This window comes from Monomorium pharaonis, chromosome 10 (assembly GCF_013373865.1).
Source record: "Monomorium pharaonis isolate MP-MQ-018 chromosome 10, ASM1337386v2, whole genome shotgun sequence".
Classification (NCBI taxonomy): Eukaryota; Metazoa; Arthropoda; class Insecta; order Hymenoptera; family Formicidae; genus Monomorium; species Monomorium pharaonis.
In genome coordinates this window covers 1,981,376-1,996,735 of record NC_050476.1, presented here as the reverse complement: position 1 = coordinate 1,996,735, position 15,360 = coordinate 1,981,376, and the positions used below count along the sequence as shown (strand labels likewise).

At 42.1% G+C, this 15,360-nt stretch overlaps 1 protein-coding gene across 2 annotated transcripts in view; it reads left to right on the top strand.

Annotated features, from left to right (window-relative positions):
* Window positions 1-9,801, top strand: part of LOC105834888 (irregular chiasm C-roughest protein) — a 120,974-nt gene extending 111,173 nt beyond the window's left edge. Inside the window, exons 6-13 of one of the 2 annotated variants that reach the window (XM_036293189.1) lie at window positions 301-452; window positions 969-1,279; window positions 2,641-2,881; window positions 5,656-5,799; window positions 5,959-6,209; window positions 6,382-6,617; window positions 8,095-8,224; window positions 9,682-9,801. In XM_036293189.1, the coding sequence (XP_036149082.1) occupies window positions 301-452; window positions 969-1,279; window positions 2,641-2,881; window positions 5,656-5,799; window positions 5,959-6,209; window positions 6,382-6,617; window positions 8,095-8,224; window positions 9,682-9,780 (1,564 nt within the window). In that variant the 3' untranslated portion in view covers window positions 9,781-9,801. Of the gene's footprint in view, window positions 1-300; window positions 453-968; window positions 1,280-2,640; window positions 2,882-5,643; window positions 5,800-5,958; window positions 6,210-6,381; window positions 6,618-8,094; window positions 8,225-9,681 lie in introns of both variants that reach the window. The other variant, XM_012677717.3, reaches the window with a different exon arrangement.
* Window positions 9,802-15,360: the final 5,559 nt, after the last annotated feature.

The window sequence follows — 15,360 nt, the reverse complement described above, 5'->3', positions numbered from 1 at the left end:
AATGTGAAAAAAAAACCAACTCTGACATCGAGTCAGACAGAAGTAATTATTTAGATGCGCCGCGTTATTAAAAAGTCGTATTGATCCGGAGCGGGAGATGGCGACGCAAGAAAGTTGCAGAGTGGTAAAAAGGGAGGAAAGGCGAGTTGTGAAAAATGCCTGATAATCCGTGAGTTTCTGATCCAACAGCGTCGGCTTATTATACCCGCCAATGGTCAAATTATTGCAGAGGATAAAGCGGCCGCTTTATTTCAAACCCGTCCTCTTTCACCCGATGTATATTTCACTTTTCTTTTCCAGGTGGTTTATCAACAAGAAAAAGGTGATCGGGGACTACACCACGGAGATGATTATTCACAATGCTACCCGCGAGCTGCACGACGCGACCGTGAAATGCGAGGTCTCGAACGAAGTTGGTAAAAGTGAGGAGAGCCAAACCCTGGATATAAGATGTGAGCGAAAAATTTAATTCCCGTGAATAAAATAACAATAGCGGAGAGGGATCAATAATTTTTAGGAGCCATTTCGCGCGTAAAATTTCAGGGCATATTTTCGTTTCGATCACGCGTGAATTTCAACGTTCATCTTGTATGAAAAAAATGATACCATGCAGTTTCGACGCAGTGGTCTAAAAATACAATCGCGTAAAGGTATAAAATAGAGAGCGCGCCCGCGCGTTCCGTGCGCGCGCGCCGCTCGAAACCGCGCTGAGAAAGAGAGAATTTCGTTTCGCCGTAAAGCCGGTACCTTACAGGCGCGTTAAAGGAGCAATCGCGGTAACGATATAAAATATAGAGAGCGCCGCGCGCCGCGCGAAAAGGCGCTCTCGAAATAAGCCGCGTCGAAATAGACGCCGTGGCGACGGCGGTAAGGAGGTAACATTTTTTCCCCCCGTCCCCGCTCTCCCTCTGATCCGCGTGTTCATTCTCGCGCAAGCTGACCCGGGGGTTAAAATTGAATTTCCACAGACGGCCCGCAGTTTCGGCACCCGCCGGTCTCTGTAGAAACGCATTATGGCGCGACGGAGATCCTGCAGTGCGACGTAGACGGGAATCCGACGCCGGAGATTCTGTGGTACCACGAGGATTCGGAGCGAACGGTCGCCACCAGTCCGAACATAAGCGTCTTTGTGAGTCCCGACACCGCCGGCCGTTACTACTGCAAGGCCCGTGTGCACGGCTTTCCGGAATTAACCGGCCATGCCAACATCTACATTCGTGCACCACCGAGCATCGTGTCGCAAAGGATCCAATACGTGCCCGACGAAGGTGTGGTAAAGGTGCGTATACACAAATTCCCCGGACGACGTCTTTCTTCGACCACCCATCGCTCTTCGCGAGTAGGTATCATGTATACAATGCGACTATCGACGGGGGAGGGAAGCGCAAAGAAACGCGCGATCCTCGCGTAATTTTCTTGAGTGCCGTCGCGCCAGCGTCCCCTGTACGCGCGTCTATGTATGTGTGTATCATGAATTATTATTGTACGGAAGCACCCTTCCCCTCCCCGCCACCGGAAAGATCTTTTGAGCCGGGAACAGCAGTTATCAGGAAGCACTCAGTATAATTTACTCTGGATAATTTAGCTTCATCCGCGACATGAAAATACGCTTGAGAATCTGCAAATTGGTCAATATGTACGGGGGGATGTTGATACGTTCCAAGTGATCTCAATAAACATGCTCGCGTTAAAACGAAAAAAAATCATTTACATTAAGTTCCGGAAATTATTACGTTTTTGTAAATTTTTACTGATATCAGAGATGCGCGAACTATTCGAATCCGAATCAAATTGAATTTAATGAAAAAAATAATATTGATTATATGATATAAAGTCGATTTAAATATGATTTTATAAGATTGTCAATATATATGCGATTCATGTTTGAATCTCTATGACTAGAATCTGAATTATTGAGAATCACGTATCGACAATTTTATAAAATCATATTTAAAGTAATTGTGTGTTTTACATATAATCAATATTATTTTTCTTACAATGTAGAAATCTTTTTTGTTATTATCTATATATTAATATTTAATTTAACAATAATTACGTCATTAATTAAAAGTTGTGTTTTAACGATTCGATACGATTTAGCTTCAAAAAATTCCCCCGATTCGCACTTCTCTAATTGATACAGCAAGTGTCTCGACTAAGCCAAATCTACATAATTGGCGTAATAATTAATATAACGTGAGATAACATTTATTTAAATTCATCTCATTAAAATTGTATCGATTTCAAACTCCATTGAAAAAGGTGTAGACGTTCGCGGACGTGTGTCGATACGAATTTCCGTCTCGTGTTTCGATTCAGATGAACTGGTACCCGAAACTCGTCGAAGCGTTTCGCTACATCCCACATATATATGTATCCGCTGACACAGGAGCTCACGATGATCGCGCGCGATACCATTCCCACATTTTTCTCTCTGCCGATGCTTGAAATACTTTTAGAAGAGAGAGAGAGAGAGAGAGAGAGAGAGAGAGAGAGAGAGAGAGAGAAGAGCGCGCGGGTCACCCTGGTTGACGAGGGTGAAAGACCGGGGGTACCCGGCAATGGGGTGGAGAGGGACGTTCTCGCGCTTAACCGCAATTTTTTTATTCCACCGCGTTTTTCCCCCGATTTGCTTCCCAGGTTAAGTGCACCGCGATATCCGTGCCAAAAGCGGAATCGGTGGTGTGGAGCTTCGCCGGTCGCGAGCTCAATTTCACGTCGAACAATACGCCGTTCTACGTGCAAGAGGAATACGCGGCCGAGAGGGTAGTCAGCACTGTCACCCTGCTGGATCCCATATCGACGTACTTCGGGGATTACAACTGCACGGTTACGAACAGCTTCGGCACGGATTCCGTCATCATCAAGCTGACGGCACACAGTAAGTGTTTGATATCTGACGTAGATTACTCTCTTACTCTCGCCCGATCATGCCTCATCTCTAGATAAGCTTCCGAAGATCTTGCGAATTCGAATTGTACATATTGTTGGATAATAGGTTCGTTTAGCGGGGGAAGCGATGCTATTTGCACGATTCGCAAAGTAAATTTTTCTCTACGAAGATTTAATTTCAAATCTTTCGCGCTTAATATTTAATATTTTCCTCTATAATTTTATACGATACTATAATCCAATATTCTTATGTTAATTAAATATTTATTATATTATCTCGTATTCTCGGAAATCTCAATATCAAGAGATGTTAAGTGAGTCACAATTAGTGAATATGTTTCCTAGAATAAAATCTTTTATTACATAAACTTTCAATTTAAATTATCTTTTTAAATCTGAAATTAGCTGACAAAGTTAAATTTGACTTCTCTTTGTATTTTCATAATTCTATTAAGCAAAATCCCTTTTATTTATAACTGAGAAATTATTTATATTTATATCGTTTTACCTCTAAAATAATTTTTAGTTAATATATGGTACCGAATACGCTAAAGGCACCGGTTGATGATAAGCAAAATTCGACACGTCATCACAGTTAATTTCATACAATGCGATGTTTTACTAAAACGTCGAAAAGATATTAATACTTTGCCAGTTGAAACATGCGTTAAAACTGCGCCTTTATATGAACATAATATTACGTTATTTTCTCGTTACAATTTCGTCAGAACAAAGGCATAAAGAATAAAGCCAAAATAAAAACAAAGGCATGAAGAATAAAGTCAAAAAATCATTAATTATTATTCATATTTATTAACATGTAAAAATTTATCCTCCTCTCCATCGGACTTTTTCAAAAGCTTATGAATATATAGTTTGCAACAAAAAATATAAAATTATAAATTTTTTTTTACTCATATTAATCTTTGCTCACATCAATTTTTGCTCATAACACGCAACTATACTAACTCCTGTGTTAAAATGATATTGTTAAAATAAGTCGAGAAGAAGGAAGAAATAGACGATCGTAGTAAAAGATTGAACGACTTGCATATCAATCATATCAAAATAATTATCTAGATCATGCCAAATTCGAACGAATCACATCGCTTTCTTTAATGATCGCTATAATAATGACGGGTATGTATTTCTGGGACAAGAAATAATGGCATTGATCGAAACATTTCGTTTCATTGTAATAGCCTTCGTAATTAAAGAGCACCGCTATTCGTTAACATGTAATTTCAGACGTACGTCTAAAGAGTACAAATGTAACTCACGCCGGTATTGTCTCGCCGCGAGCAGTCATTAAAACGAAAAGATGTACTAAAGGCGATGTCGTTAGAAACGAGAAAGTTCTAATTTTACGATCATGATATAACGATTATGAGAAACCGTATTTGCTCGTGGAACAAACGGCAAACGATATGGGTTAATTGTAACACGACGGGAATATATGTGTATGTGTGTGACTACATATGTGTCTTCTATACATAGAACGCATACACGTTTATAACGATCGCTCGTATTTTCAAAATGCATAAAGGCACTTCTCACAAAAGCTTTCTCGCGTAAAAGAATACCTCTTATTTTAATGATTCTGATATTTTTATAAGAGAATCGACTTTAAACATTACCCAAGAAATTTTATTCTGATAATACAGTGGAGATGGGTATATGTGTACAAAACGGTTATGATAATATTAAAATAAATGACAGTACATAAATTTATATATAAAATTCGCGGTAAACAAATGGTCTAATCCGCATAGACAGCTTGTTATAAATCGGCTCACTTTTCCCCAAGCAAATCGAAAGTATGTAAAGTAGTTTAAGAGTGATTAGGGAGTTGAAATATTGCCAGAGTCTCTCTAACCGCACGTATATTCGCCGAGATAACACCGGCGAAATACGTAGGTATTTCTCGTACATTTAAAAGCCATGTTAAATGAGATATTTAAATGTCTGGCTGAAAGTACGTCGCTCTATTTATCGAAATATTTAAAACATTTTTAACCACTGCTTACTTAGAGGAAAAAGAAATTTGTATTTCTACTTCCCGACAATTGACGTTGTTTGTCATGATATAATTATCTCGTATGTTTGCCGAGCAAAAGCGAGATATCTTTTTAACAACGCGATAATTTGAAATCCTTTTGTGAAACCGAGGGAGCTTTTACCCGTTACGATGCTCTGGGAAATCACAATTTGTAAGAGTAATACGTCCGCGGCTTTATCGCCACTCGTGCTTCCGAAAGATCAGAGAGATTCTAGATCAGCTCATTTGCGCGATCAGCTCTCCAGTTAATGATTCGCAAACTACTTTAACCATCGCCCACGGCCAAATAATTGCCTTCGATAAATGACTCGCTGTTAATGTATATCAAACCTTATATCTAAGCTGTTCGAATCACCATGTAATTTCCGTTACGTTACGTAATTTTATTCTAGAGGAAGAAAACTTGGGATTACAGAAACGTTTCCGTAAAAAGTGATACGAGTTAAAAAACGCGAATCTTAAATTTTTTTTACATTAAAGCGGAAATGATGAAGATAAACTTGCTCGTTTAATTTCCAAGAGTAATATAATAAGATACACGCAAATACACATCGCTGTTATTCGAGAGAGTCGTCTGGTGAATTTGATGTTGTTGACTCGTACCACTTTTCAAGCGGTGATGCGTATATAAATAACTAACGCGCCTCGCTCTTCATCTGGCAAACGAGATTTTAACCAAGCATGACGATTAGCGTTGATTCCAGTCGATTGGCAACTGATCTTGATCATCGCCGGACTGGTTGTCTGCGTGATCCTAATTGGCATAATAGTGATACTCATTCTACAATGTCGTGAGCGTATTAAGCAGCCACGGCCACGAACAACGCCGACTCAAGAGACTGATATGCGTAAGTAATTACAACGCCAATATATACAGAACATGTCGCAAACAAAAATTTGCTCGCAAGTTTAACGAATGTTTTATACCATTCTTAAACTTGACTGTTCTTAACCTTTTGAGGCATTTGCGTGTACATCGATGCCCCTTTTTTTTCTGATTCATACAGAGGAAACCGATTCTAACGCCGATCGATACAGAGAAAGCGATAGGAGTAGCAACCTCTCGGATGTCAAAGCGGACATTCGAGCGGGATCCAGTGTCAGCAACGCGGAAAGTGTCACGGCCCTTGACAGTGAAGGCGAAGGAAGTACCAGAGGAGTAAACGCCTTGGCGCTTGCTGGACCAGTGCCGAATCCATTATCCGGTTATCGTTACAGCGCCGATTATACCGAGCCTTCCTTCCCGCCGAAGAATAACGTAAGCGAATATCGGAACGCGTGCTCTATATTTTACACGATAAATGCGGGAAAAGAGATTTATTTATCTGAGAACAGATTTTTGAAAGTAGACTCTTGCATGAAAATATTCATTGTCGTTATTCATGTTGGTATTCGATGTTAAAAGTGAGACGTGGCATCTGTTTCTGTAGGATGGTAGTAACAATAACGGTTACGTGCCATACGTTGACTACACTCGCGATTATATGCCACCAACGACGCAGAGCATGGGCGCTTCGCGAGAGTCCTTAAGCAGGATATCCTCGAGCGGTATTCTGTCATCGAAAAAAATCGGACTCAGCTCGGCCAACCTGGGCAGCTCGACAACGCCGCAGACAACGCCGATCGATCCGCGATTTTCCGCGACATACGGCAATCCCTATCTCAGGTAAGCTTGTTAAGTGAAGCTTGTCTCTAAATCCGTTGTTCCGACGACAAGTCAGAAAGGGAAAAAAGGATTTACTACTTTACCATTGCGACCTAACCGTTAGTAAAAAAGTTTTTCCAAAATTTTCCGGAAAATTGTTGACTTGAGAGACACGCGAGATAATCCGCAGGAGGAGAGCACCGGTTTAGTTTCAGTGTAACATGACGCTCCTTCCTTGTAAGCCAAGGAAATAACGCTCGTCTCGTTCGCGCTCGATCGAAGTTCCAAAATTTCTGAGAGTGTCAACATAGTCGACGGGATCCGCTCGCGCGGATGCCTCGGACTAATTATAATTGGCTCGTGTCATTGATCGGCCGCGGATACCTTAGGCGACATCACGTACCGTTTACATATACGTCGCGCCAGCGCTTGTCATCCCCGATGCGCGAGAATCTCACGTCGTACGTGCCGGGAATGCGCTCGTCGCGAACAGCTAAATTAGATATGAGAGCGAGGCGCGGTTGCGGAAAGAGCGAGAGACGCTCTCGGCTTCCCTTAAAAATATTACGGAGGCACGATAATTAAAAAATCAACCGTGAGGGAGGGGGGAGAAAGAGAAAGAGTTTCTTGATTCCGTGTAAATTTCGCGTCTACGACCGCACACGTTGCATTCGGCCTCTCTGTTTTTCTCAAGGAAGCCTTAAAAATTCTTGCTTCGTAGTTACGTTCAGCCGATCGTCCGTTCAAAATTTTATACCCTCCCGATGGAAGATGATCGCGTGGAACGATCGAACCGTCTCACTATTGTCGTCTAAAATACCGGAGGTCCACGCTTACGTCATCCGCATCGCTGGTTCATACGTGCCTTCCCTTCCCTCTGTTTACCTTCCTCCGCCAAAGATGCAAACAGCAACAACCCCCACGTGTTTTGTTTCGGTTAAGACTCAGAATTCGAGACGCCTCTCGAGTCTACGAACCGAGACGACGAAAGGCTTCCTCGGTTCGACGACCGAAACGGGGAGTGAATTCGTTACGATTTCAGTTCAGTATCCACGGCGATAACGTAATCGTAGAATAAAAGCTGACCGAGAGCCGTCAATGTGGAAGTCTCCTGAAAATCTTTCTACCTCGAGACGGAAGAGAAAAAGAGAAACGCTTTGCAATGATAAACGTGATTGACGCGAAACTCTGAGATATACTCTTTCTCGAAGTAGTTCGCTTATTTTTCCGTTCCCTTTTACGTGATCAACTCTCCCACACTAAAAGTATCAAAACATTTTAACGTTAGATAAAAATTTTACTTTCTTCTCAATTCTATACGATAAATGCATGAGAATATATTGAACGATTCATTTGAACAAGTCCGCCATCGGATTCAGTTACCGTTTGCATGTCGGTTTCTCGCTCTCTTCTTTTGCCGCGATTTAAATTCCGACGCGGGGAAAAAGCCCGATTTCCCGTCACTAACGCTGCATTTCTTTCTTGCAAACGAATACAGAATGTCAGCGGCCGAGCAGCTCCGACACGCGCCGCACACAGCCGTGCCGGGAGTCACGCCGGCACCGCCGCCGTACACGCAGGCAATGAGAATGAATAGCTTGAATACCTTGAACGGCGCTGGCCCGCAGGTTGGTACAATAGCGAAATGTATGTCAAATTCCTAAACGTAGTTACGCCGACGCCGACGTCGGAGCTCGGAGCGCCGCATCGGTGCTTCGTGCAACTTGGGGTAGATCGGGAGCAAACTGTCAATATTGCAAAGCCATTGCAACTGCGCGCGCGCTATTTTCATTTTGCAACGCTAATCCTTTCCCGTACGGTCCATATTCCAATTCCCCGACGCACGTAAATTTCTGCACGTAAATTGTTTTTGCTTGTGCACTCTACATCGCATGCCTTCGTGTAAGATGTGGTATTCAAAAAAACAAAAAAAAAAGTTTTGCTCGGAAGAAAGAGATTAAAATTCAGATAATCAGGTAAGTTGTGTTGTTTCGAGCACAGTTCAGTTTCATCAACGATCCGGATTTAATTTTAAAGTATAAGCGCGGTATTAAAAGATGCATATAAATATGGGTTTTGGTAATTACAAGGATGCACGTGGAGATTATGATATAAAGTTAAACTAATTTGTTTCTCATCTTTCTAAATGATTTATATTTATAACCTTTTCGTAAATGCTGACAAAATTTGCCATAACGATTCATTATTTATCACTTTACATTCTAATTTAACCAGGCATGCTAACTATTTATAATCGAAACGGTGTAAGAAACGGATCATGTGGCTCTGTTGAGCAAAATAATAGTATAAGCAAAATAATAGTATAATAATGTCACACATTTGAAAAGGTGCAATGTTTAGTTGCTATGGCAAAAACGTAAAATTTTCAATTTTTTCCTTTAGAATTGTAGAAAAAGTGCCATAATAACGTGGCTGAAATTCGTATTACGCAGTTTTACAAATCCTTTTATTTCCCGAAATGAGAAAAAATATAGCTTTTTACAACTTTTCCGCTCCCGTATTACTCGGTGCATGTTTTCATACTGTATAATTCAATCTTTGTACTATTTGAGGGTTTATAGTTTAATGGATATAGATGGGAACACATTAGCTCGAATGTCTGTTTTATGTTTCTATGGAGTTGGTGTAATTAAATATATGTGTTACGTATCATAAAAATGTATTAATGGTACTTCAACTTTTATAGACATATGAAATAAACATACAAGATAATTTCTTCTTCCTCCAGAGGAAAGAAAAAAATTATATTTATATATTATTTATAATTCTGATCTATAAAAAAATTAATATAATTTTCAAAGAATATAAAAATCCATTTTTTCATTTTTTTTATTCAACAAACGTGTCAAGTGATTAATTCAATATTGTTTGTATTAAATTTATGATACATTTATGTTCAAATTTTAAATTAAAAAGTATTTTGTCTCAAAAATAGGGTTAAAATAAAAATCTAGAAAAAGAAGCTGTATCTTCTTAAATTTAACGAAGAAGATACGTCATAATTAAATGCAAAATAGTCGATAATGTGACTCAGGATGCCGCGTTTTTTTTTTCTATTTTACAGGCCCCACTGTCAGCGCATTACATCACCGGCGGTCCAAACGGGGCCATGGCGACGGTGAAGCGCACATCCGCGGTGGGCACGTTAGCGACGCACGTATGAGGCCAGGGGATCTATCCGAATTAGAACCGTCGATACTCGGGCCTAACTGAAACCACCTTCGAACTCGGCCGTGCCCTCGAGACGCCCCGCTACTTGCTCGGTCCGCGCCCGGCGATGCTAAGATCGACAACGAAGCGCGACGCGCGACGTCTCGTTGACGTTACGGAACAGAGTCGTTACGACGAGACCCTCCACGCTCATCACACGGAACGTTACAGAGCGGAATGCGAGCGACTTGTAGGACGAAGGTCACAGGGCAGCTGGGGTAGCATCGGTCACGGCGGGGTCACGGACCGAGCACAACGAATGGCCAAGAATGGCGAGGCGCTCAAATACATCGAACTGGTGCTTCGGCAATTGCAAAGGGCTAGCAGGGATCATCAAGAGCTCGTACGGCAACGTCACGCGGACGTCCAATACGAGATCGGTAAGCGAATCAACGAGAGAGTCTGGCGTCATCGCTATCATCATCAATATCAACCTCGTCATTATGAAGACGAGGATTCGATGAACGCTTCTAGAACTTGGTCCAGGTCCTCGAGCAGTCCGTGGGAATCGGACTTGACTTTGAGGCAAGCGCAACCGGATGTTACAACGAGATTGCTGACGAAAAGACGAGATTACGGAGGAACGGCGCAGAGCACAGTCGACATTCTGAGGCCAGTTCCTGGACGCGTTCGGGATGGAATACCTGCGGCCACTTACCAAGAGATGAAATACATTCCCGAAAGTGTCGACTGGAAGGGCAACGCGCGAGAAACGTTCGGTGCGTGGAGTCTGCCTGGAGCTTCGTCCAGCAACGATCGAAGGACCTCCTCTACCGTCGTTTAACGCGCGGAAGACCGGCTTTGTGCCTCATCGACGGGACTCATCAATTTCAGCAGGGTTGCGGAGGAAACATGAGGGAATCGAGACGAACCGAAGACTCTCTCGTGAAGCAGGGAAGGATATCGACGAGGAAATGTCGTCAACGAGCGACTCGCTCGCGTTAATGATACGCTTGCGCTAGGAACTGCATCGATCGAAATCAAACAAATCTCGCTGCGCGATGATGAACACAACACACGCCGAAGAGACGGACGGTGCGAAAGGGACGCCGATGTCGAAGGGAACGGACGTACTCTCCTTTTGGGTCAATAACATTAGGTTTAGAATGACGAAGAGCACCGTGAGTAGTGTGCTCGGAGAATGTTCGTGAGTACGAAGGGAGGAAGGCAGGGAGGGAGGGAGGGAGGGACGATGTTGGTTGGGTTCGTGGATCGAAGGTACTCTCTTCGGTCGGTGGCGAAAACAGACCACTCGGTATCGACAATCTTCTATTGACGTACTTTAGATCTTCTATATAATAAGCGTTTAATAAGACTCACTCGCTCGAGCGGAAAGCGACGGGAGAGACGGAAGGAAGTCCGAATGAATCACGTCGCGAATTGTTGCTGTCGCGAATGGTGGCCGAGGACACCGGGGAGACACGTCCGCGTGATCACGACGACGAGGTCATTTTCGCGAGACCTCGAGGACCCTCCACCTCGAGGCTGGAAGCTTTATCGTTAGAAAGAACGCTCTCCTGGTAATTCGTGAGCCGATGCAGGGTTTACGTTTGGCATTTTCAGCGCGACAATTCTACTTGACACTGCCCTTATCCGCGAGGAAGCAACAATAAGAGTAGTTACTACTTTTTTCGTAGCTACTATTTCCTCTCTCAACAATCATACTTATTATTCGTAATCACGCGTATTTCTCAAATTTTCAATTACATTTTATATATAATTTTTCAATTTTTAATTATATACTTAATCGGATTTAAATATAAAAATATGATAACTTTGAAAGCTCTTTTTCCGAAATTAAAATTTACTTTCGTTCTTACCAATAGGTCTTTCAATAAGAACACTCAGGATGTTTTAGGATGTTTACATCGTTGAACTCAACAAATGTCAAGCGTTAAACCCGCTCGTAAAACGAAAAACGTCTCCGGCTGCCATTCCGACGTTCACTGTGTCGCGCTGCCTTTTTGTATTTGTAGGGAAAAAAAATAATGAGATTAGCTTATAAGAGATGTGCTCGTGCAACATCCGCGGACTTAAGAGCGCACGTTAAGGATTAACGACGACGCCGCGGCAGCCACGTGGCTCACGTCAGCGACAATTAGATCGCGATGAGTTCCGTGGCTTCGCGTTTCCTCCGGCCTCAAGTTCCACGTGCGACGGACAGGTAATTAAGTATAAGCGTGGAGAAGTCCGCGCGAGGGGAAATCGGCACCCCGCGTGTTTTGCGGCTGTTCGCGTTTGTAAGATAGATAGCGAAAAATCATTAGGTATACATATATAAATATTATATTATACACCTGTTGTCAATATGAGCATAGGGCCTATATATAGTTTGATGGCACTACGTGAAAGCGAATTCTATTTGAAATAAGCTCGTTCGCGCGGGATGGGACGGCTTCATGTAAATAACTATATTGAGATAAATGATTATTATATATGAGAAACGCGTTTAAACGAACAGACACGCGAAACGGCGCGACGCCTTTCTGCGTCGGGCGGTTTCGTCGCCCATTTTTTTTTTTTTTCCAAAAAGAAGACGAAGGCGCGCGATTAGATCCGCGCTCAATTTTTACTACTCTCTCTCTCGTATAAAGCATTACGTTGTCATCCTTTCCGCAGCATATGTCCTTTTCACTACTACACGCTGTGGATCGTTGCCGAGAATTGGGAAATACGGATTCAAAGAAGAGACTTGATACGTTGATTCTTTTATTCTCCGCCAGAAAAAAATAACAATTTACTTAAATTTGTTGTGGTATATTTCTCAAAATAAAGAATATGATATAATTTTAGAAATGTGTTGTGAACAGGACTGAAATAAAGAAATTGAATTTTTTAATTTAATAATGTTAAATCTTTTACGATACTTCTAAGTTTAAAGTCGCTCTAAAATAATATTTTTTAATATCTACGAAAAACACGCGACTTAATCAAATCGCGTCTTCGGATTTTACGTCCTTGCTCGGGAACGATCAACGGCGCGAGCGATCGATCGATTCATTATAGTGCGACCGAGAAAACGTGATGTACAGAGCGGGCATGGGGGAGGGGGGAATACCATTCATAAATGATAACGAAACAGGGTAGCCTATCAATTATTAAGACAATTTCAAAAATCGAAGGCTGCACATTACAGACTGGGCCGTACGCGCGTATCCTGCGCCGTTCAGGATAACGATTAATCCGCGCGTGAGAGGAACTCTCGACGGTTCGTATTATCGTCGAGGGAAAGGGGAGGGGAGGGGAAGAAAAGGCGAAATTATTATTATTAAACGATACCGATCGTCGCACGTTAAGGAGCTAAAAATTCCGACAGTCGCGAATGCACGTGTACGCGCATTTGCATCGTCAAAGAGATATCTTTATATCGTAACGTCTGTAACATAACACTTCTGTACATATCTGGAATTATTGCTCACCGTATCTCGTAAGATTTAGTTAGTTTTGTAACTGTGAACCACTATGTGCATACATACTTCACTTTATGAGAGGCGCCTCGTGACGAACGTTTCGCCCTAAAGGGATAGAGTCCCGTTCATTCGAAAGGACATCAGCCGAAGGGGGTGAAATCTAACGAAAAATAATATACGGCTTATCTCCTAGCGATGACCGTGACTCCCTCCTCTCGAAGCGAAAACGCGTTGTCGAAGTCACAACGTAGGCAAGGCTTTAACGAAGGCTTTAATTTAATATTAACGCACCGAATGTACTAACAACATCCTTCGTAACTGTCGTCCACGTCGAGGAAAGCGTAGCGCAACCCGCGTAACGGACCTCTGCGCTGTATTATTAATTGAAATTACTCTCCTTCCCCGTTAACGTCGTTACTTTTTCTCCTACGACGTGAACTTTCGACTCGCTCGAAAACAAGTGGGAGAGAAGAGAAGTGCGGATACCTTAATTAAAGACTCCATCACGCACGCGACGTGCGGCGACGAAACTTTTTTTTCAGAGCCCCGCGTGAATGACAGTTAATTGCGGTTTCGTCGACGCGTTTGTTAAATCATCGATGCGGGCCGTTGACAGGGAATTATGCGAATCGTCCATCCGGGGCTTCGCTTCTCGTGCATCATTCGATCATTCTGTACAATGTTCACGCCGATGTTACTGTTAACTATTTAAGATTTCGGGATCTTCAGTTTCGGAGAGGGTGAGCGCGCACATGACGGCACCATGTGCGCGCGGAATGGTGAATAATGCATATATATATATATATATAAAAGTATCGTGCTTGCAAGTGGTACTCTCGAATGCCGAATGTACGGACAACGGGAGGAAGAAGCAGAAGAAAGGAAGGAAATACATCCGAGGAACCACTCTCGTCGCGAGTACATTCGGTAACGAGAAGTTATACATACAGAAGTTACATACGATTTCTATTATACAAAGAGGGAAAAAAAAGAGAAAAACGTAGATTAAAGAGGTATACACGCGAGAAGTAACTACAATCAATGTACTGGATGGTCCGTGATGGCGATGTTAAAATTAGAAAAAGTTTATGTCGTTTGAATCTTAGGAGTTTACGCCTTTTCTGCCGTAGGACCATCCTATACGTATTAATTGGTTATCTGTCAATTATTAATTGAATTATATCAATTTCTTCGCCTTTTTAGTCAAGGTAAAACGCGGGGAATGGGTGTAGCGCGATGGCGCGCGATCGCGTTGTTGTAAAGTCAAATTTCCTAGGCAAAGGAGACACAGGTGGCGTCCCTTTTAGCGAACGCGCGCGAGAAATCCGTTCGCATAACGAAAGACGATAATTGCCTAAGGGGATGGGACGAGGATTTTTCAAATTTGTTGATACTTTTCATACTTTACGACTAGGAATTATGGCCTATTACTACTATTACGCAAAGTTTATCCGCCGGCTCGGCCGTTTTTTATTCGTCCTCATCGCGTCCTCAGCCGCGTCTTCGTGCGATCGTAGAGCACGTTTCAAATCATCGTTCAAACGTCGAAAAGCAAAATTGTAAATAATTTCATCGGAACGATACCTTAGAACGACATACTACGGTCATGTATTAGATTTCCATCGATCGTACAATGTCATTTATATTAATTATATCTATTTTGTGTTTCTCTATAATTAGAAGATAAAAGAGGCGATCGTGTGCATTGTGTATTAATGAATTCCAAATTGTTATATCCATAATTTGTTTAAGACTAGCGGTCCTTTAACGCCCGTATTAATCTCGCATTTCTATGATTTAAGTACAAAATTCCAGACTCTTGGCTATTCCAGGCTACTGCATAAAATGTACGGTATATAAATTTCATAGCTCTTTTAGTAGGCTTCAAAGTTATGCGCTACGACTGCATAAATATGCTAGACGCCGAGAGGATCAAATTAATTAAAATGCAAATGAAATCAGTAAATGCCGCGATGCTGAAGACTTAAAAGAACCGAATTGAACGGACATTTAAAAAAAAGAAATATATATGGCGAGTATGCCGATCTAGGGTAATGCGCCCGACTTCGCCCTGTCTTAGAAATCGCGCCAGTTTATTAAAAAGGGCCGAGTCGGCTCTTTAA